Genomic DNA, 23,743 nt, shown 5'->3' on the forward strand with positions numbered 1-23,743 from the left:
TTAGGTAAGCATTGAATTATGATTTTAGTTGTCTAAATTCTGTAGTTTTGGATAGGTTTTAAGTGTTCTTGGGTTCTTGGTATTGAAGATTGAGTTGAGGCTAAGGACTTGGGGATTAGCTCAACAACTACATGGTGGATTTGTTCTTCAGGAAAGGTAAGTTTCTAATTGTGGTTTAGCACCTAAATTCTATGAATTGCTGGCTGTTTTAGGAGGTTTATGAGCTTTCAGTAGGTTATTGAGATGGTTTTGGGTTGAATTGAGTGAGGTTTGGCTGCTGGAAATGATGAATTTTTTGGGTTCGAAGGGGTCGGGTCGCGACCCTATTCTTGGTGTGTCACAACCCTCTTGAACAGGTGGGAGCTGAAGTGAAGGGTGGGCCGCGACATGGGGAGTGCTGGGCCGCGGCCCGTGTCTGCTGTTTGGGGAGGCTGGGCCTCTGGAAGGAGGCGGGCCGTGGCATAGGGGTCTTAGGGCTGCGGCTCTTAAGGAAATTTTTGGATTTGAGGAGATTTTAGGTGTGGGAATCTAACCTAGGGTGTTCATGATCGATTCCATTATCGTGTTTGGTGGAATTCGATGTTCCAAAGACTAGAACTTGGACTGAAAACCTTTATTCAATTATTATTGATGGAATCCCTTATCTTGGTTGTGATTAGGTGTATGCTAGGGTTCGGGAAGGGGATCGTGCTCGAGGGTCATTTCTCGTAATCAGAACGCTTGGAATCGAATGTAAGAAAACTGCACTCGGTTGTGAGTTTACGATGGGACTAAGGGTTCCCCGTACTTGTATGCATTATTGTATGATGGTATTAGCCATGTGAATACGAAACAAATAGCCTAAGAGTGCCAAATTTAATATTGGCGCACAGGGCGCGGCTCAACCACTGGTAGCTGAGGACAGCTTAATATTCACTGAGCTTGGTTTAAGCGGACCAGAGTCAGTGGGGTAAACAGAGGGTGCGACCTAAGGGCGTCGACCCTGATTGTTATATGACTTGGTTATTAATGCTGATTCGATAAATTTGGTATGTTGAATGTCTGATTATGTGAATGCTATGGATTGCTGAGTATCTGGTTATGCTTTCTGATTTATCTGATTATTGTCATTGATCATGCTGTGATATTATGGTTTTCTTGCTGGGCCTTGGCTCATGGGTGCTACGTGGTGCAGGTAAAGGCAAGGCTAAGCTTGATCAGCCCTGATTTGGAGAGCTCTAGAGGCGGAATGTACATAGTCAGCTGCTCGGCCGCCACGGTCGAGGGATGGACAGAAACAGGAGAACCTCAAATGTCTATTTTGCTCTTAGAGTGGCCAGTAGTTGTATATATCCTGGAATTTTGTAAACTGTCATTTAAACTCTATTTCTTTTGGGATCCCATGTACGAAATGTTTATTTAAATGAAATATATCTTTTATGACCAAAATCTTTTAAGCCTAGTTCAATTATAGTTGCAGTGACATGTTCCTAACTTAATGACTTGATTAGCAAGTCTTGCACCTTTATAAATACACAGTGTAACGATCTTGGCTACCCAGGGCTTTACATAGGCCCAATGTTTATAGGAACAAAAATAATCAAAAAAAATTCATCACTCATATAAGCAATTTATATAACCAAGAAAATAATCTAGAAACATTGACATACAATTTTATTAATCATGCAACATATATATAAATATACAATATATTTATATATAACATATAAATATATAAACATACAAGAACATGAATTTTTACCTCTTGAAGCCTATCAAGTGTCCTTGAGTCTTTTCGTATATTTATCGATCTTCTTATCAAAAGCTTTGAGCACTCAAACCACGATCTTCCAGAGTGTTCTCTACACCTCAAGATGTGTGTGAGAACATAGATAACATGAGTTTGTATTTTAGGAATCACAAGTATTTCTCAACACATGAGAACTTGGATTATGGTCTGAGAATGACCAGAATACAGAAGAAGAAGAAGAAGAAGAAGAAGAAGAAGAAGAAGAAGAAGAAAGAGCTTTGTCTGACAAAAACTCTAAAAACTATTATGAATTGTGTATTGTGTTGTCTTTTCTTTCTGTGTATATTGTCCGTGTTCTCTTCTTCTTCTATATCATATATAAAGAGATAATTCTATTACCTTATTATTCCTAATAATAATAGTTGTTAACGCGGTTCTTCGCCAATAGATAATTATACGAATAAATAAGATGGATTAGTGCTAATTGGTGAACCGTAATATGAAAATAACTATAGATGATTACTCCTCTCTTTTTAGGTGGTTCGAAGGATAAAATCCCTCTAGTCCACCAGTCAATATTATTGATATCTCTTGACTATTTCTTACAGAGTGTTTCTTTACAAAAATATGCCAACCCCTTGCAATGCCCATGATCTTGGTATTTATAGGGAGAGGATACCTGGGTTGGCAAAGGGGGTCATCCCGTGACCTCTTTACCCTTCACGTTATCTCTGTGACACTGATGATTAATTCCTAAAACCTGACAGTGAAGTGTGGTCTAATCAATAGGTAAGGAGGGATAATGGGCCGCATAGCCCAAACCAGGCGTGGGATGTCTGAATACGCACATTTATACTGCGTGTCCGAGAATTCAAGAATGGAATAGAGACGTGATGTCTGATATATGCACATTTAAATTGCGTGGTTGTCTTTACAAGGATTCAGGTGTCAGATCTATGCTGCATCACAAGATTGATGCAGCGCCAGTTCGTGATATCCATACCGCTGACCCGCTGCCTTCAAATGAACTGCCAACTCTCTAATCAGCTCGGGCTGGACAGGTGGAAACCCGTAACAATAGCTCTGGGTGGACGATATACACGTGGCAGATCGAATTAGGCCCTTTTCCAGCTCACCAATAGCTCGCAGATATTTAGGGCGTACAATAGTAATATAATAAAATATCATAATGATGATCGGATTTGATTTAGGTAAACATCTAACTTACCAAATTTGAAAAAACTATTTTCGAATTATTAAATAAATGAAATAAAATTACACTGATACAATATCAGTAATATGTGGTACACGCATGACACAGTCTCTGGAGTGTGTCATGCGTGACCCACTATTCCCTTTTCAAGGATTTTGCATTTTTCTTTTATTTAATTATTTAATTAAAATCAATTTTCCACAAAATAAGGTGCTAATTTTTTTTTAAGGAAAAGATGACAGCCATATTTCAAAATTTAAATTCTAGATTCAAAATTCAAATTGATGATCATCATCTTTTAAAATTAAATAAATCAAAAACTATTTTTGACTTACCAATTTTATTTTCTCCCACTCAAATAAAATAATTAATTTCAAAATTTTATTTATTTATTTATATATATGAAATTTGAAAATTTATATTTTAAATTAATAAATATATTTTCAAAAATTATAAATTAATTATTCAAACTCAATTATCATATAATTGCATACTTGACCCAAAAAATAAAATTCTTCTCAAATTCTCAAATTACAGTTATACCCTTGTATCAACTCTTACCTTGATATGGTGTTGATAGAGCCACCCTGGGAACCTATGGACCTATAATATCAAGCTCCAATAAATATTAGATTATCAATCAAAGCTCTTTGATTAAATAATCATATTTATTAATCTCATGATTACTCCACTATAAATATGATATTGAACTCTTGATAATTACATACATATATTTACTGAGTACTTTATTAAAGAATAAAGTGTCAATTGATATAATCATTACATACAACTTTAATCCTCTATTAATGGTTCATAATTAAAAGGGAATAAAATTCCCGTTTTACCCTTTTAGCTATATCTTATTCCTAGAGTACCATTGACTTTACTAGTGAAGGTTATGCCACAACAAGTTTGCGACGTGAGCGTTCATAACATTTTCTGTTCCAAAAGCCAACCCAATAGGGAAACATTATTCAATCTATAAGAAGGTATAGATTCCATATTATTTAAACTACGTCCTCAGCCATATACATCATTGAGTCCCCAAAACAATTATTCTTAGCCTGATCATTCTGACAAACATTCACGCATGAATCAAAGGATTAGATGACATATATAGGAGTTCATAGCAATCTCAGGATTAAGATCATCATGTATGTGATCATCGTATGATGTGTTTGATTAATACTATGAAACAATGTTTAAACAAGCATTAACAAATCACATCTGGTCTAGATCTACAGACTCTCAGCATGCAAAGTACCTCCACTAAAGTGTCCTACTATACAGTAACCCGGATCTAGGTAACATGTATTCATAATACTAGTGGACTGTGCTAGCAGGAATTAATCTAAAGATTCCATAACTTTATTTTATTGCGAACGGTTTTAACTTTATTATCTTAATATTGATTATTTCATACCAATATGAGATTAAGACCACATAGATAAACTTTGAAATTTTCTAATATTCACTTAATATTATCATATAATATCAGACATAGTCTATATATAAATATATTAATTCAATTCAATTATTTATTTTATTTAAAACATTTTGTCAACTACAATTGCTTTAAGAGCAATATTCCCAACAGAGGTTGCAAATGAAGCTTCTAATTTTTACGAGGATATCCCGAGGGTTGTGGGGGGCACTTCACAGGCCTATGAACCTTCCTCTAGTCAAGTTGCCCAACCTGATTATGAGTAGTTGATGCAGAGGCTCAAGAGGATTGAGGAGGGCCAGGCGACCTTACTTTAGAATCAGACTCGATCCTGGCTCAGTTGGTGCAGCTGATTTTAGTGTTCACAGATCGATCCATGGAACAGAGCCGACCCACCCACTTACATTCAGATACAGAGTCTGATATCTTGCCTCATGAATACGAGCCCGGTGATCAACCCTCCACTCCACATGCCCAGACATCTCTTGTTTCCAGTGACACCGATAGTCCCAGTGTACGAGTACTACAACCTAAGGAGGCAGCTGACCTTGCAGTTATCAAAAAGAAACGCAGGCCCAAGCTGATTCAGTGGTCTCAGATCACATATTTTTCTTTCCCCTCAATCTCCAACCACAATCAAGATCCTTGCAGGTAATGTACCACACAACAGTACTAGATTTCTTCACCATAAACTCAAAATTATTCTTCATCGCAAATATGGATGCTTTATTTTTCAATTCAAGTTTGTTATGAAAAGAACTTTCCAAGGTGAAATTATTCTTAAGCTTTGTTGGTTGAGGAATTATGTTGATGTGAGGCCTCTATATCCTCTTTGGTGAACATGTGAGCATTCCATGTTCTACGATCTTCACCTAAGTCCAATGGAGAACTCAATCTAAAACTATCATCGGTTATACTTGGACCTGAACGATTACTGCTGGTCCCAGGTGTTTGTCGCTCTTTTATTCTGCGCTCCTCAACTACCATAACATCTGAACTTTGTGTTGAAAAATCTGCCCTAATATCTGGCCCACCAAGATCCGTTGCATCAGCAACAGGATCGTCGTTGACATAAGGATCGTAGCCATAGGGATCATACTTCGCTCTGTCATGAAAATATGGTGGAACTCTAACAGGGATATCATCATGGACTATAACGTCTGGATTTGTCTCGGGAACAAATGTCCCAACCTCACTTTGAGTTTCTTTGAAACCATGACATGGGGGAGAAATGTTCTCTTCAAATCGAACTTCTTTATTAACGCTGGGAGAGACCAATGCATTTCTTATACCTCCCTTATTAACCAATGTCACACATAGGGGAATCAGCTTCTCCACAAATTTCGATGCTAACCCAATGAATGCACACACATGTCTATCGTTTTTTATAATGGCAAGTTTGATGGATTGTGAGAGGCAAGTGTACGGGACCTCAATTTTCAAGTCATACACACATTTATCCACTTCAAGCTCATCATACAAAATGTCAAGCAGTTGCTCATACGTCACACCCTTGATTTTCAGCATCCCTGAAAATCCAATCCCTATTTTCCAGTTCCCAAACACCATTGAATGCAACAAATATGGAAACAGTCGAATCTGTATAAAAAAAAAAGGTCAAAAATTAAAACTATAACATAAAACAGCAAAAAATATATTTCTATCGAGATATGTCGAGGCTTATCGAGGTCAACCTATGGAGGTGTATCGAGTACATTCGAGGAAGTCTGCCCAAAAAATTTCTCATGAACCTATCGAGGCACATGCTACATACATTAAGTTCTATGCCTCTATCGAGGTCCATCGAGGACCGTCGAGTCATATCGAGGTAGTCAATTTTCCTAAACGTATGAGGGTTTTATCGAGGTCCATCGAGTACTATCGAGTCTCATCAAGGCATATCGAGGTAGCCAATTGACACAAACATATGAGGGTTTTATCGAGGTCCATCGATGCAGACAAAAAACCTAGAAAAAAACCAAGAAAGGAACGAAAATTCATTCTGACAGTAAAAAAAATACAATAAAACATGAAGGTATATACAGTTCTGTTCGAAATAGCACAAGCAATGTAGATAAATAAGTTTCCTCACTATATATAACAAATATATACTTACCCATACGATTTTTGCCTTTTGAACCGAAAGCGAAACCAAAATGAAGTTTCTTGGCTTGAAAGGATTCACAACTTGCTCCCAGATTCGAAATACAAAATGACCTCAAAAATTAGTATAGATTAAGATAATAATGGTTGTCTTTGTGTATGAGAGCTTAGAGAGAGATAGAGAGGGGAAACGTGAGAGATAAAGAGGGAGAAGACAATTGGAGAAAAAAAAAAAAAAACTTATGTCAAAGGCATTTTGGATATGAAAATGAATACTAAAGTAAAAATGTGATGTTTTTTTAGCTAGATACTATATTGACTTATCACTTTTATCATGCATCAAAAATCAAATTTTCCTTGTTATAATAAAAGAATTAGAAGATGTTAAGAAAAACAATTCTTAATGGCAATTATGAAAATCTGATTTTTTCTTTTAAACTTTTGTCATAATGGAATAAAAGAAAATGTTGGGAAAGTTATAAGTTTAAGTTAGGGGTTAATAATGCTGTTTTCATATATGGTGATGATAAAGTATATATTAATGAGTGTTTTAATGGGGTTGCCACTCAACGCGTGTTTTCTCTATTTTTTTCTGCAGTCATTATCTGCCTTAATTTATTGGCCCCGGTGGAATAATTATAGTTATATTCGTTTGAAGGTGGATAAGGCTTGGACTTATTGATTGATTTTGATAGTTGGACAATCTCAATTAAAATTCTTCAGGTTTATAGTGGTAAAAATGGTAATGTTAGATAATGGAAGATCGTAAGTAATTATGATTGGGATTTGGTCAATTGGTGATAGGAATAGGAATGATTGTGCTCCTTCTATTTCATTCCTTTTGTTGTTTGGGCAGCAAGTGAGTGTGTATTACATTTTGCATTTGAGAATCATAATGGTACCCTTGAAAAATTATATATAGCAAGTTGAGCAAAAATATAGTAATAATAATTCTAATAATTTATTAGGATTATAGACATAATCTAGTAGTATTACACTTCTCTTCACAAAAGTAGATATTATCACAAGTTTTTTGCAAAGTGTGGTTCTATTTTGACATTTTTTTTTCACCTCATATTCTTTTAAATAAATTTCTTATTATTTTTATATTTAAATTATTTTTTTTCAGATTTAAATTGAGCATAACACTACAAGTGTACAATTTTGACTAGGGGTATTTTGTGGATTACATTTAAGTTTTTAGGTCTATCCCATATAATCAAATTATTCATTGATGTTGGATTTTTATAATCAATCAAATTTAATTAATTTGTCTCAATTGATCCGATTTGATTCAATTATCTATTGGATTGAATCGGTTTATTCATTGAATGTGTTCCTTTAGTTATGTATTTAATTTGATTGGATTTATCCAATATTTTTTAGTATTTATTTATCATAATTTGTTCAAATAATTTATAATATTATAAATAAAAATACTAATTTATTCAAGATAATATAAAGCCATACAAATATAACATAAATTATGAGCATAAACATAAATAAATAAATATATTTTTAAATAAATGAATATATTTTAAAACATATATACAACTGGATCAGTTTAATTTTATTGAATTTTGTATATATCATCCAAAATTTGTTTCGATCTAATTTAGATTTTTAAAATCTCATCCAATCATACTTGAATATATAATTTTTGGTAGTCGATTATAATTAGATAAGTCGATTTTAATTGAATTAGATTTTTGACTATATTAAGCAATTTTTTCGATATTAAAATTTGACAAATACTAACTATTTTTTACACATGTATATCTCTATGAGTAAAGTGATCATTATTAAAAAAAATTATGTATAAGGAAGTGCATTAATCTCAAAGAATAGGATTATGAGTGAATATTAAATAAATATGATATAATTTTGTTTTTTTGAAAAGGAATAAATATAATATATAGATATATATAACTTGTCAGCTTTAACTGCCTTCCTACACGACAAAACCCTCGGTCGAATAGAATTTGGAATCATTAGCCACTTTGCGCGGCAACCAAAAACATTTATATAAATTAGAAACAATAATCATAAAAAGAGTTATCCATAAGGAACTAAATCATATCACAAACAGACAAAAAGTACTAAATTTAATCTATTAAACTTTAAATTAAGATGTTGGACTGCAAATTCTTAATGATTTAAAAAAATTAAAAATTAAAAATAAAATAAAATTAGGGCACGTACTTCATGGGCAATGACATTGGGCTCCGCAAGTTAAGCCGCGATGACTAGATAGAACTTCCAATGCGGTCACCGGTTGCTCAACAAAAAGTCAAATGTGCTTTAGGGTTCGGATTCGGAATTTGAATAATTAAACAAAATCAAAATTTAGTGTAATTTACAAACAAACAAACGGTCTTAATTTAGGGATTTTAAAAATTAAAAAAACAAAAGCAAAAACAAATCAATTAAAGTTAGGAGTAGTAGCACAAGACACCCACCCCAGTTTTAGGCCACCTTTTTCTTTTTTAATAATTTTAAATCCCTTTAAATTTTAGGGTAATTTTATTTTGCAAAATGATTTTTAATAATAATTATTAATAAAATAGCATTTGAGAAATAGTATGGAGTCTATGGGAAATATTATTTTGTAAACAAAATTAAAAAAAAAAATTATATTTTGTCTAGTGCGTGAGAAAATAAATAATGAGCCACACAATAAAATTATTGTTATTTTTTAAGACTTTCTCAAAAAGTAAATTTAAAAGACCTACCAAACATATAAATATTTTCAAAAGTTAATTTTAAGTTCTAGGAAAACTTTGAAGTTGCCTTTTAAATATATTTATACTTTCAACGAAACATAACTAAAGTAACTAACACTCATGAAACGGTTGTGGTCCAACACAATTGAATTGAATTTATATAAAATAGATTCTAAATCTCCATATGGCATTGTAAATAAATCATAACGGACAATAACCTATTTCTTTTATTTATTTTGGGAGTGAGGATTTGAACTTATGATTCTCTCTTCTCCTTAAAGAAAAGTGTAATACCACTAGACTATACATAATCATAACAATCTTACTTTATTAAACTAGCAAATTCTCATTTTATTTCATTTAGTGGTTTGAGAATAATTATTATATTTCATTTGAAGGTGAGAGTAACAAAAGATTGGAAAACTTTACCTTTATTCACTCTCTTACTCAATTCATCTCTCATTTTATTTTTCTGCTTCAAATTTATTAAAAACAAAACTAGTTCGAATTGATGTTTACAAATTATCATATAAAATGTGAAAATAGTTTGTATTGCTTAGAAATTTTATTTTTGAGATCATTTGTAGTTTTATCATGTAAAAATTCAATTTTTTTTATTGCCAAATTTCGAAGTTGATGATTATTAATAATATGACAACAAAGAACGAAAAAGTCACAAATGAAATAATAATAACACGAGAAAGTAGTTGGTTTGACGAACTCAACTCAACATTACGTTAATATAAATTAAGCAATGTTAGGCACACACTTAAAATGATATAAATCTTAAACCACTTATAAAAATGTTAGAAATAACAAAAAAATTGAAAAATATGGATAACTGTTTTTACCAGTTTTGTAATCGCATATTACAATTTTCTAATTAGTTTGTGAATGATATTTACAAAATTATAACATATCGTTATAAATTTGTAAATTTTAGTTAAAAAAAAAAAAGTATATTGTTTACGAAAGATGAAGCTCCATATTTATGATTATACTCCTTTATATTTTTGTAATTTTATTTAGATTGCTTAGTATTTTTTTTTTTTTAAATCTTACATCTTTTTGTGAATTTCCCATCATTTTTTAACAACAATATTACTAAAAAGCCCACATTAGCAGAAGCCTATTGGCCTAATAAGTCTTGGATCTTTATAGAGATATCAGATATCCAAGCCCAAAATTCCTCGTCTAACTCGCATGAGAGGCTATTTCATTCATTTGCAACTCTATTATGCTCTTTAATTTTCTCTACAACTCAAAACTCTTCATTACTCTTATTACATCTAACACTCTTATCATATCACGACAATTAAATTGGTCTACCTTCTTTGTTTATTAAATTATTAATGTTAGTGTCAAAAAATTTAACTTTTTCTTTTTCGTTCGCATAGGCTGATGGTGTCTACATTTGATCTCATAATTTTTTTTTGTCGGATTAATAGATCTCATCAATTTTTAAATTAAAGGGTTTAAAATATATATAACATATGGTTGTGTTAACTTTAACGGAATATTATAAATATTTAACGGAAAATACCTTTAAAACTAATTTAAAAAAATATATTTATTAATTATATTAATATGAATTCAAATATTTTAAAATATTATTGTTACAATAATATTTAATATAAGACTACATATATAATAATTATATTAATATAAATTCAAATTCAAATGTTATAAAATATCATTATTATAACAATATATAATACAAGATTAGATATTTAATAACTATATTAATATAAATTTAAATGTTATAAAATATTATTATGATAATAATATATAATCTTTTTTTTTTACTAATTATATTAATATGAATTCAAATATTATAAATTATTATTATTATAATAATATTTAATACAAGACTTTATATTTAATACTTATATTAATATAGATTTAAATACTATATAATTAAAAGGTTATCATATAATATATATTTAAAAAAGATATATAAATTGTGTTTTGGTTTAATTTTTCATTTAATATGTATATGTCATTTTTTATATATAGTTATTTATTCATTTGAAATTTATATGATAATGATACAAATTTAATAAATATAATTAATAAATTATATAAATAAAACTAAGCAAATATATATTGCACATTATTTGTATCTAGTATACAAATGTTCATTACTTAATTATAGCATTTCTATTGTAATTTGGTTTCTTATATTAAAAAAAGATAAATTTTGGTGATGTTTGGTAACACTTAAAAAAATAATTTATTTATTTAATTAATTAAAAAATTGACAATTAAACATAAAGACATGTTTGGTAACTCTATTTTTATTTATTATTTTTAAAATTTTTAATTAAATTTCATTAAATTTTGAAAATAGAATTTTTTTCACTTTCAATTTTTTTTTAAATCATTTTTTACTTTTTCGTTATTTTTTTCTTCTCTTCTTCAAATCAACACCTCATTTTATTTTGTTAAACAAAAAATAAAAATAAAAGTTATCAAACGTATTTATTATTTTTTGTTTTTAAAAACAAAAATAATTACCAAACATTTTTTTATTTTTTAAAAATAAAGAAACAAAAATAAAAATAATATTTCCATTTTTGTGTAAAAAATTCAAAAACAAAATTTTTACCAAATACAACCTTTGAATCCAAAATTATATTTTTGTAAGAATTTGGGAAAGGTCGTCTTTTTGTAAACGAAATGGGAAAAACAAGTATTTTTGAAATATATCTAAAGAAATAATGGTAGTCTGTGGACATGATAAGGAGTGATGGACCATTGAGTTGGGCTAGTCTTACACGGGCTTTAGTTCAATCTGTTGTTTAGTAGAACATTGCTCACATATTGTCCACAATCCAGATATCATTAGCATGTTTAATCTTTCTCTCTATTTTTCACGATCGGGATTTACAATTATTATTATTATTATTATTATTATTATTATTATTATTATTATTATTAATATTATTATTATGTTTTCTTGCTCTAGTTTTTCTAAAATATAAAAGTAAGAATAATAAAATGTAGGGTACTTTTATGTACACCCTAAAATATTATAAACACATTTTATTTTTAAATTATAATTACAAGTTTTATTAAATTTTATTTTATTTTTTTCCTACTAAGTTTTTATAAACACATAAATTTTATTTTTTTCCTATTCAGTTTTTGTTCCTAATTAAATTAAATTCTATTTTTTTTTTCCTATTAAGTCTTTCTGATATTTTAAAATTTATTTCTTGTTATAACAACACATCAATACATTTTTCTTATTGAAAATAAATCATATCATACAAAAACAAGTTTATTGTATTTTTTAATTACAATTTCATAAATTAATATTTGAGATTTGATCAAATATTTATGATTTATTTTATTAAAAAAATTCAAATTTATTATTTAAAATCCATAATTTTTAAATCTTAATAAATGAGATACACAATTTTAATCTATTTTTTTATTATAAAATGGTGTACAAATGAAACCCTAATATAAGAAATATATAAGGTGTAATTATAAAAAACATATTTTCAATTTATGAAATACTATGTACTTAGTTTGGGGTGTATATAAATTTATAGGGTGTAAATAATTCCTAAAATGTGTCTTATTGCTACAGAGAGAAAATGTATAGTTCAAACAATTCAATCAAATCTACTTTTCTTGAAAGAAAAAAATCAAACATTAATTCACCTCACTTTTTTTTTTAATTATTTCTTATCTTTATATTTTTCTTTTCTTAATATTCATCATTTTATCTCTTATTATAAATTCTGTTTTTGTATTTTCTCTCATATCATTTCAACATCTAATTCAAATCTAATCCAATTTAATTAATATTATTTTAGATTGAATTAGTTGGTGAATAATAGATTCAATATAAGCAACTATATATTATATTTAAAATATAATTAACTTTTATTCAATATTTATAAAGATTTTTTACCAAATATGTGCTAAGGAGCATCATAACAAATCTGAACATTTATATTATTTATATATGTTATTATGAAAATATATGCTCTGTTATTATGTTCTCAAAATATATTTATATAAATATTATGATATTAATCGAAATATTTTGTGCTTATTATAATAATAATTATTATAATGAGTTGATAATTATCGGGGCTTTGGTTTGGTTATAGTTCTCTTATTAAATTTGGATCTCTCTTGTTGAATACCTGAATATACTTTTATTGTGAGTTTTACACAAAACACTACATTAATAAAAAAAAAAGAACGATTATACTAGCACAAGGAAAATTTTATATTTTTAAGGTGATGATTATTTTTTTACAATTATTAGATATGTAGTAGACGATATCGGCATCTTCGGGCTTTATGAAACTTCATCAAAGCAACTGAAAGCATCCATGGCTTCGTCTTGTCCGGCGACAATGACGGCATCAATATCTTCGGGCTTTTATGAAGCTTCATCGAAGCAGCTGAAAGCATCCATGGTTTTGTCTTCTCCAGCGGCGGCAACGATGTCATATATTCCAATCGTCGGATTTGTTTCTCGATAATTTCCTTGAACAATGGTCGACGTAAGGATACCCTTCACGGTGCGATGACGACTACTTTTTCAATCATCAACTTCACCAACTAAGATTAATGCTAGGAAGGCGAAGGTGGCACAAAAGTTTGCGGTGTCGGTGTGTAGCTGTGATAGAGCTTGGGGAGTCGGGGTATGGCATTGCCGAAGGTTAGAAGGAGAGGATTTTAGCAGCTTGCTGGTGGAGTCTTGCTTTGAAATGGCCAATGGGCGAATGGAAGGAGTTCGCACATTGGGAGCTAGACGACTTTGGTAGATATAACGTGAGGAGGTGATGGTGTGTTGGCAAAGGGCTGGAAGGTGATGACTTTGGTGGGTATATAAATGGCAGGTGGAAGTGATGAAATGATGATGTTTGATACTAATATTAATGCATGTTAACGTATTAGAAATAAAGTGGGATATGATTTATGTATTTACTTAGGTATATGTTTATCAATCCTTATTTTTTGTTTTAGTTTTTAGTATATCTGTTATTAATTTAATTTCAGTTTTTAAGTATACTTATAATTTTAGTTTATATTTAATATATGTTTGGTTGTTTTTGTATTATTTTTTTTAGTTGTTTAGATTTATATGTATAGTTATTTTTATGTTATTTTTGTATTGTTTTAGATTTATGAATGATTGTTTTCACATGTGTTTTTAGTTGTTTAGATTTATCTCTGTTTTTATTCTATGTTTTTTTTTTACATTCTCTCTCCACTTATTTTCCTACCATACTCTCTCTCAACTTATTATCCTACCACTCTCTCTCCGTTTGTTTATTTTATCTAGTCACATGTTATCCTTCATTCTTATTATTATATTTTGATTTTTTTTTTTAAAATGTGTCAGTATGCAATAGATTGACTTCTAGTTGTTCAATTGTTATTTTTTAATGCGTTGGGTTGATGTCTCGTTATTGTCAAATTATTATTTTTTAGTTGTCTTTTAACGTGTTAGTATGTAGTGTGTTGATGTCTAGTTGTTGTCCAATTGTTATTTTCTAATTGTTTTTTTTTTAAATTGTATGGTAGTGTGTTACTTTTTTAAAATGTAATGGGTTACACTGTGTTGTTGGAGTTGCTGTTTTTGTGTTGTTTAGATTTTATGTATAGTTTTTTTCATGTTAGTTTTTAGTTGTTTATGTTTATTTATAGTTGTTCTGTTGTTGTGTTGATGTCTATTTGTTGTTTAGTTGTTTGCAGATATATTTTGATTTAAAAAAAAACATGTTAGTATGCAATGAGTTAATGTTTAATTGCTGTCTTATTGTTATTTTTTAGTTGTTTCATTAACACAGTATTTTTGTAAATATAAAACTTTAAAAACGTATTTTTGAAAATTTAAGTTAGTATTCTTAAAAAAAAAAATCAGGCACGGTAAAAAAAATAATAAATAAAAAAATCTCATTATTATATTATTTTTAATTTTTTTTTTCTTTGAGTTGGATGTGTCCAATTTTTAAGAACAATATCTAAGATTCATGATTATATTTATGAATTGGTTGTGCATGGTAAAGAATTTTACTAAAGGAAGCTTTTTCCTCGTATATCATGTATTATTATTAATTGCCAAAAGATGAACGATGATTCTTAATTTTTATATGGATTTCCATATATTTTTTTTCCTTTTCTTTTCAAAATTTGATCAAACTAATAATGTGGTCGAACCCACTTAATTGCCTGAAATACCTCTAACCCAAAGAGGCAAAAATGTTTAACAGTCTTAAGGCATGAGATGAATTGTGGTTCCCACAATATACAAATGAATTAAGGAAATTTAATGGGCACCAATAATAGATATATGACTATATTATAGTTGATTTTGATGACTGCCTAAGAGCTTGGTCCAACGAAAAAGGGCGAAGAAATGCCGAGTTGAGTTGCCAAATCTTAAGGGTGGCCTTGACCGTGATTCCGGTGGCGTTGTTGAACAAAAATAGCCTCGCCGCGCCGTAGATGGCTTCCGTCGGATAAATCCTTGATGTTATAACTCTCCTTCCTCCTTGTCCAAAGCTTTCCACTATTGAATGGTCAACCTATGCATATAATAATTACGTACCACATCCCACGTTTTAAATTAATTAACCTTCTTCAATTCAATTCAAAGTGGTCATTAAAAAAAATCTTCACCATGCATGCAAATGCAGTACTTACCAAGACTCTCATAGATAACTTTTCACCATCGAGTACAGGAACTTCGCTCCCGTAAACTGATTTAAAAACACCAGTTGCCTTGGATGACCTACACACATGCAATCGAATGAAAATATGAGTAGTGACAACATAGATTCTTGACTAGACAGTAGATGCCATCATATAAAAATGAGACAAAGTATGTGTATACCTAGTTTCATCTGCGCAGAAATAAGTGTTGGCCTTGGTATGGCGAAAGTAGATGGGAGTTAGCTCTGAAAGTGCGTCGTTGGCTAGAACTAGAACACCAAATGGTCCAAATGCGCTCTTATCAACCGACCCACCACCGCACCCAACACTGACATGATCGGCCTCTCCTAAACCCGACAAATCTACTTCGAACTCAGCCAATATGTCCAACTACATATATGTAAATCAATTTAGTTTTTTAAAATCCGTACAATGTCACATCTCTATTAATTTTAAACTATACATAACAAAATAATATATTATTACAATATTTTATCGGAACAAAAATTGATTATGGAATTTTTTTTTATATGCTTTAAGCATTTTTGTTGCAAAAATTCCCAATTTAAGATATCGTTTTCACTTTGGTTCTTAATCTTCAATTTTTTTAATATAAATTCTTAAGCTCGCAAATAGACTGAACAATTTGTTTTTTTTTTAAATGAAAAATATATATTTAAATATTATACAACGTAACAATTTTTTTCTAATAGAAAGTCCTATCTTAAGTAAATGTGGTTACTTGAAAAAACTATCACCTCATTGAATATAATATTTTGATGGTATCAACATATTATTACTCAAAAAGAAAGTTAAATTGAAAAATTTTCTTATATAATCATATATTATTATAATTTTTAATTAGCAAAAAAAAAAATTTTGATACGTTTTGACCAAAAGTTGATCAACAGTAATATTTACACAAAAAGAAATAATGAAATTAATACATTTCTATTATAAGTGGTGTGTTATTATTACGATAAGTTAAGAATATTATTAGTAAAAAAATAATTGTTATTACCTGAGTGGCGGAGCCTATGTCAAGGGGCACAACGGAGCCGGGCTCGACCAATAAGTCCGTGAACTCGCTACTTCCAAGTCTCAAGCTCTCAATTTCCTCCACAGGCCATTGAAGCACGTTGGTTCCAGTCTTGGCATCAAACAACACACTTCTTGGAATCGTCTACAAAAAACCCAAACGTACGAAGAAATAAATGGCACTATTTACAACTAGGCTAGAACATTGACTTGAAATGGACCCAAAACAAGATGACCAAAAAGCCCTTGTTGATCAAGCAACAATACCTGAACGGAGGCCCAACCTTTTGCCAGATCATCAGCTTCAGTATCAGTTTCGTTAATCCAACCCCACAGGATCCTTCTCTCCTTATTCTGGTCATAAAACGTCTTTGACGCGTAATACCTCCCATAGTCCAGCTTCAACCCGATACCCACATCCTCTTTCGGGTTATCGGGTACCCAAGTATCGTTCTCCACAAAGTAAGTCCCAATCGCATAGTGGTCCACTTTCGTATCATCCAGACTAGCTTTCAGCACGTGCTTAACACCCGGACCATTCACCGATGTCTCCAAACCATTCGACCCGTTTATAGCAACCGGGTAAAAATCAACGCACTCCCACATGCCCGTACCCGGAACCGCATGCAAATACCGGTCCAAGAGCTCATAACTTATAAAGTCAGTAGTCGTGTACACAAGCGAAATCCCAGTTGTGTTGACTTTCGATCCTATTGCGACCCGCCATTTCCCATCGGGTCCGATCCAGGCGGTGGTCGGGTCACGAAAATCCTTGATTCCGATGCCCGGTGGGGGGATCAGTACCGGGTTTTTGTCGGATTTGACCCAGTGGAGGAGGAGGGGATCAGATAGGTCGGCGGGAAAGGCGAGATTTTGTACCTGCACCGATTCGTTGGTGGAACCAGTGTAGATCATAACGATTTGGCCGTCGGAGAGAATGGTGGCGGAACCGGTCCAGACGCCATTGATGTCGTACCAGTGGTCCGGGACCATGGCAAAGGGGAGGTAGAGCCAGTGGATCAGGTCCCTCGACACTGCGTGTCCCCATGTTATGTTCCCCCACACTGCCGATTCTGGGTTGTATTGGTAGAACAGGTGGTACCACCCTTTGTAATACAGTGGACCTGCACACACGCAATTATTATAACTATTGTAATAATAATAATAATGTTAATAACTATTTAATTAATTGACAAATTACTACTAAGTACTAACATTGGCTAATAGCTACCACGTTTCTCTCGACCACAAATAATAATAATTGAATATTCGTCGTCCATGTATTAAGAATGAGACATTTTTGTTTTTAGCACTATTTTATTACTTAATACATATTTTTAACAAAGTTACATATCTAATAGTCAAGGAAAGAAGTAAATTAAACTTTGGTTACTAAGACAAATCACGTGAATCAAGAGCACATTAATCCTCATTCTCCAACTTAATAATAACCACCAAAATTTTGGGTAGGTGGAAGTTGAGAAAGGGTAGATAAGGGTGTGTCACGTGTGGGACATGGTAACCGATGACACGTGACAACTGAGACTAGAAAACGTAGCAATTTATCTGGACATTATACATACAGCGTGGGAGAGCCACATGCATGATAATTCATTCCATAGTTAAGTGTGGGTCCACAAGACCAACTTTTCAATTGTACATTAGCTTCCCCAAACAAATAGTATGATTGGGCTCCTTTATTATCCAATTTTCATGCTAGAGAACTCTCTTGATTGGCCCATAACTCATGTAGCAACAAGTTATATATATATATATATATACAATTTTTCTTTCTTTTGTTAAAAAAAAACCAAAACACAATAAATTATGATTATGATTATATTGTATGTATATATACTTAGTTTTTTTCTTTGTAAACGCTATTATGTAACTTAATGCACTATACTAATATTGAACCACAAAATAATTCCAAATATTTGTAAATGTATGCATACAGCACGGAACGAATTTATAAAACGTGCCAACCGCAACAAATTGGTTCGTCTAAATAATTGCAATATATCCAACATCATATCTCAGAAAGGTATTTTATTAAGAACAATCCAAATATTTCTCTATTTTACAACCAATATCTTGACATTAACAACTTACCATAAATTGTCATATTTTAAAAAAATTGACTTTTAAATCGACTAACCAAACAGTAACTCATGCAGTGGAAGTTAATGAGATTTAATTTTATTTATGACTTGTTAATAAGAAAAAAGGAAACATTAATTAAGAGCTATAATTAGAGTAAAATGAAAAGAAAACTAAGTTGTTTTTTGTAAGAAGTTACATACCATCAGGATCTGAAGCAGAGCCAGAGCCATATGATTTTAATTGGCCATATCCAACAAAACCAAAAACAAAAACAGAAACCAATGATTAGTACACTATAAGTACCTCAGAAGAAATTATAATTTTACAAAATAAAACTAAAAAGAGAACTTCATAACATTTGGGTGAAGAATCAATAAGTAATTAAAAAGCTAGGCTGGGCTTGGTTGTACTTACCATTCATCCAATTCTTCTGCGGTTGAAAATGAATGGCCGTTCTCTGCCAAGAAAACATAGCGTTTGTCCAGTTGTAGGACAGTTCGGAATCGGTAAGAAAAGGGTTCGGGTTTGATTTCGCCGAGACGCCTTCTGCCACGCCTCGAGGCACCCGAAACGACATCTCATTCTCATGAATCCTACTCGACGACCTGTCGTTTTGGCCCTCTTCATCTGTCGTTGTTGTGGCTGAGCTGGGTTCTTGCTGTACTGTTTTTGTTTGGCTGTCAATGTTAATTAATGCGACCAACGACACGAGAAAAACGATTGACCCAAAGATCACGGCGAACCCCTTTATAGATCTCCGACGATTGGGCGGAGGGCCGCCGGTGGCATGGCTCGGCAAAGGAGTGTAGTCATCGTTTACTTCTTCGATGTCGTTGGTGGCTGTGTGGGAAGGATTAATGGCCTCCATGTTTTTTTTTAAATGACTAGAATGGTCTCGTATGAAACATAGGTCCTTATATATAGAGAATATATATAAGATTTTTACGAGGTAAAAAATAAAAAAAGACAAAAAAAAACAAAAACCAATAATTGTCCTGTTTTTTTTTTTAAAAAGGTTAATTGTTCTTGCTTTTGTCTAATTATGTACTCAGCATTCTCTGTTAATTAAATCTTTAGCAGTAAAATAGTTGAGTTTGGAACTCAACTTAAGTTGATTTTAATTGAAATGCATATTTATTATTTTCTACTCAAAAGAATAAAATGCTAAATCAACATCTAAAAATTTTTTGTAAGTAATAAATTAGTAGAACATGTCATCTAAGATAAATATGGATATGGAGTTAATCAATTAAACTAGAAACTTAAGACAAGTTGGGGGATAGTATTATCATTGCGAGACCCAGAGATTTATGGATCTAATTACTAGACTGTGTAATTACTAGGGTAGTAATTACATATTTGAGCAATTACAATATATTTTAAAATACAAAGTGTATTTGGATGTCAAGTGGTAATTAATTATGAATTCTTATTGTTATATTTGACAAAATAGTTAGTAATTTTACATAAAAATAATACTATGTAATAAATACTATTTAAAATTGATAGTAATTAGTAATTACATAGTGTAATTACACTCAATTCTCATGGGGGCTATGAGAATTGGAGAGTGTAATTAGGATCCATTAATTACCTCAAATTACATAGTTACCATGGTGTTGTTAGGTAATACTTAAAAAAAAAATTATTTAATTAATTAAAAACTTGACAATTAAACATAAAATAGTGTTCGGTAACTCTATTTTAATTATCATTTTTTAAAATTTTAATTAAAATTCATTAAATTTTGAAAATAGAATTTTTTCACTTTTAAAATGTTTTCGACTTTTTTCGTTTTTTTTTTCTTTTCTTTTTCAAATCAATACCTCATTTTATATTGTTAAACAAAAAATAAAAATAAAAGTTATCAAACACATTTATTATTTTTTGTTTTTAAAAACAAAAAACAAAAATAGTTTTATAGTTTTATCTTACATAAGTTATATCTTATATATATATATATATCCATTTTATTAGTTTTATAGTTTTTTTTCTCTTCATTGTGTAAGTTATATATATTTCTCTTCTTCTTCTCACGAACAACGCTTATATTTCTTTTTATTAAAACATGGCGCTTTTCTCAAGCTACTTGCAATTTTTTCCCATAAAAATTAGTAAATTGTTACTAAACGAGAATTGTTGATCATATTTTCCACCTTGAACATGTGGCATTGTCAAGTGGGCCTCATAGGCTCTGAAGAGAGGTCAAGGGCCAGCAAATACTGAGCAGCCAGGGGCCTGGAGGCCTAAACTCGTCTTAGGTTCAATGAATGACGAATAATCGTACAGTAAAGAGCCTGGACTTGTGACATATAGGCCCGAACCAACTTCATAGACTCACCCAATCTCCACCCTCCAGAGTTTAGATCATTGTGGTTGACGGTCCATTCCAGGGGACAGATCTTTCCTTCGATACGGCATCGCTAGCTGATGTCCGCCTTGGTAAAAGAACCCAGGCCTTGGTAAATGAACCCGAGCTTAAGTAAACGAACATGAACCTCGGTAAATGAAACTGGACCATGCGTCTGGGTAGAACGAGACTAGTTCTTCATGTAGCTGACGTGTCCCCGAGAAATCTGGCAGTTGGTCTCCCTAACTAACCTGCGAAAAAGGATATGCTCAGAACGTACAATGTTCCTAGGGATCGATACTACCACTACTCTGATAGATCCTATCCCTAGAAACCCCTGGTAGCTCACGCGGATCAGTCCGTATCAACGTACAAATGGCAGCTGTAAGGCTTTACCACGCTTAAGCTGGCCCAATGGGCCTAGATTAACAACCTGTAATCATGTTACACTCTTGTATTATAGCTCCGTTAGAGAGCACTTATGCTGATATTCTCATTGGGCCCGGATTAGTCCGACCCAAGCTACATGACCACCTATAAATAGGGTCATTTGTGCACTGTAGCAGGGATCCGAATTTCTGATGTACGCATAGACGCTGTTGAACTTGCAGAAAACCTCAATTGTTAAACTCACTAAAGCTCAATACTATTGACTCGTGGACTAAAGCTCACTAACGCCCCAACCATGTAAAGACTGTGATCTTGCTCATTTATTTCTCTTTCTTTCTAGTTCTTATTTCTCGATATATTTGTAGTTTCCGAGAAACTCAGTAAACAAGAATAAATTCACTATTATTAATATCAACAATCAATAACTAATTAAAAAGAAAAATCTCATATATGAAAACAAGCACAAAAATATTAATGAATATATCTATTCTATATAAAAAGTGTGTAGATAACAACTTTTTTTTATTTTTTTATTTTAACAGTTTATTTTATTAACTTTAACAGCATATTCTATATATTTAACGGAATATACTTTCAAAATAAATTTTAAAAAATATATCTATTAATTATAATAATATAAATTCAAATATTATAACATATCAATATTATAACTATATATTTATCAATTATATTAATATAAATTCAAATGTAATAAAATATCATTATTATAATAATATATAATACAAAATTAGATATTTAATAATTATATTAATATAAATTCAAATGTTATAATTATTGTTATTCTAATTGTTTACCGAGATTTTCGGAAACTAAACTAATGAATAGTAGCTAAGATTAATGATATGGAATTTAGGAGATAACATAGGATTTTTACGTGGTTGGGGCGTTAATGAGCTTTAGTCCACGAGTCAGTTGTATTAGAGCTTGCAAAGTCTTTTACAATGGAATTTCTCTCTATGTTTTGACAGAGTAACTGTATACAAGTCGAAGAGATATCCTTTTTTCAGTGCTCTATCGCCTGTATTTATAGGCTCATAGGAACACTGGATCTGGGCCGGGTATGACCCAGGCCCATCAAGGATGTGGATACTCTTGGCTTCTCTGGCGGAAGCCCAATACAAAAGATAAAAATACAGTCCCAAGAATAATTAAGGCCCAATCGGGCGGCCCAAGAACTATATTTAGCCCGACAAAATGGTGCTTTTGGTTTGGGCACTCCGAGTTACGAGGCAGATTCAGGGGACAAAACCAGTTAGTGTACTTGGCAGCGCAGGTCTGAAACAGAGGCGTGCAATCCCGAGGTGGCATTTTCCGCAGGTGAAAAGTGGGGACAACCCCTACGCGGCGTGGGGCGGCTTCAGGGTCACGGATGCTTTTCCTTGCCAACCTGTAGGAATTGATCCGGGTTCGTTTACCTCTTTCCCTCTTCGTTTACTAAGGGCCCGGACCTTTTACCGGGCTCCGGGATCGTCTTTGCATACACTTCGACTGTAATCCCAGCTGACCATACATCTCCTGGGCAACTGTCCTGGATCACCTTCCCGGATACCATCCGGGTCCGGAACTAAACTTGGGCCGTAGCCCTTGATTACTCCCGTACCAAGCAGGCCTGGGCTGGGCCCATATCCGAACGCCCAGACCATGGGCCTGGACCATCGTCCTGGGCCCACGACAGAAAATGGGGATAACACTAATAATAATATATAGCATGTAATATATAGTCCTAATTTTTATAAAATTTTGGTAGATTAAATATTTATTAATTATAATAATATAAACTCAAATATTATAAAATATCATTATTATAAGGGTATTTTCAGCTGCCTTCTGTTAGGAAAAACTTATACAATATCTTTATTTATTTTCATGTAGACCTAATATTAAACAAATTAAATATGGGATAACCTAGAACATGTTTCTAAAATTGAATTCAAAGAGAAAC

The 23,743-nt window shown here is 31.6% G+C and overlaps 1 protein-coding gene across 1 annotated transcript; it reads right to left on the reverse strand.

Moving 5' to 3' along the window:
• Window positions 1-15,320: 15,320 nt before the first annotated feature.
• LOC133798014 (acid beta-fructofuranosidase 1, vacuolar-like) lies at window positions 15,321-19,933 on the reverse strand. The gene is made up of 7 exons (XM_062236179.1): window positions 19,455-19,933; window positions 19,241-19,249; window positions 17,205-18,061; window positions 16,921-17,082; window positions 16,081-16,289; window positions 15,891-15,978; window positions 15,321-15,772 (listed from the first exon to the last, which is right to left on the reverse strand). The coding sequence occupies exons 1-7, from the start codon at window positions 19,906-19,908 to the stop codon at window positions 15,542-15,544; spliced, it is 2,010 nt and encodes a 669-aa protein (XP_062092163.1). The 5' UTR covers window positions 19,909-19,933; the 3' UTR covers window positions 15,321-15,541.
• Between the last annotated feature and the right edge of the window lie 3,810 nt (window positions 19,934-23,743).

The sequence above is a fragment of the Humulus lupulus genome, chromosome 8, assembly GCF_963169125.1.
Source record: "Humulus lupulus chromosome 8, drHumLupu1.1, whole genome shotgun sequence".
In the NCBI taxonomy this organism is placed as follows: Eukaryota; Viridiplantae; Streptophyta; class Magnoliopsida; order Rosales; family Cannabaceae; genus Humulus; species Humulus lupulus.

What these genes read in the sequence shown, in the direction of transcription:
- LOC133798014 (XM_062236179.1), bottom strand. Translation starts at nt 19,908, where the DNA reads ATGGAGGCCATTAATCCTTCCCACACAGCCACCAACGACATCGAAGAA. An exon ending in AAGGTTGGGCCTCCGTTCAG is followed by an intron (nt 17,083 to 17,204) that starts GTATTGTTGCTT and finishes GGTTTTTTGTAG; the next exon opens with ACGATTCCAAGAAGTGTGTT. An exon ending in AGTTATCTATGAGAGTCTTG is followed by an intron (nt 15,773 to 15,890) that starts GTAAGTACTGCA and finishes TTATATGCATAG; the next exon opens with GTTGACCATTCAATAGTGGA.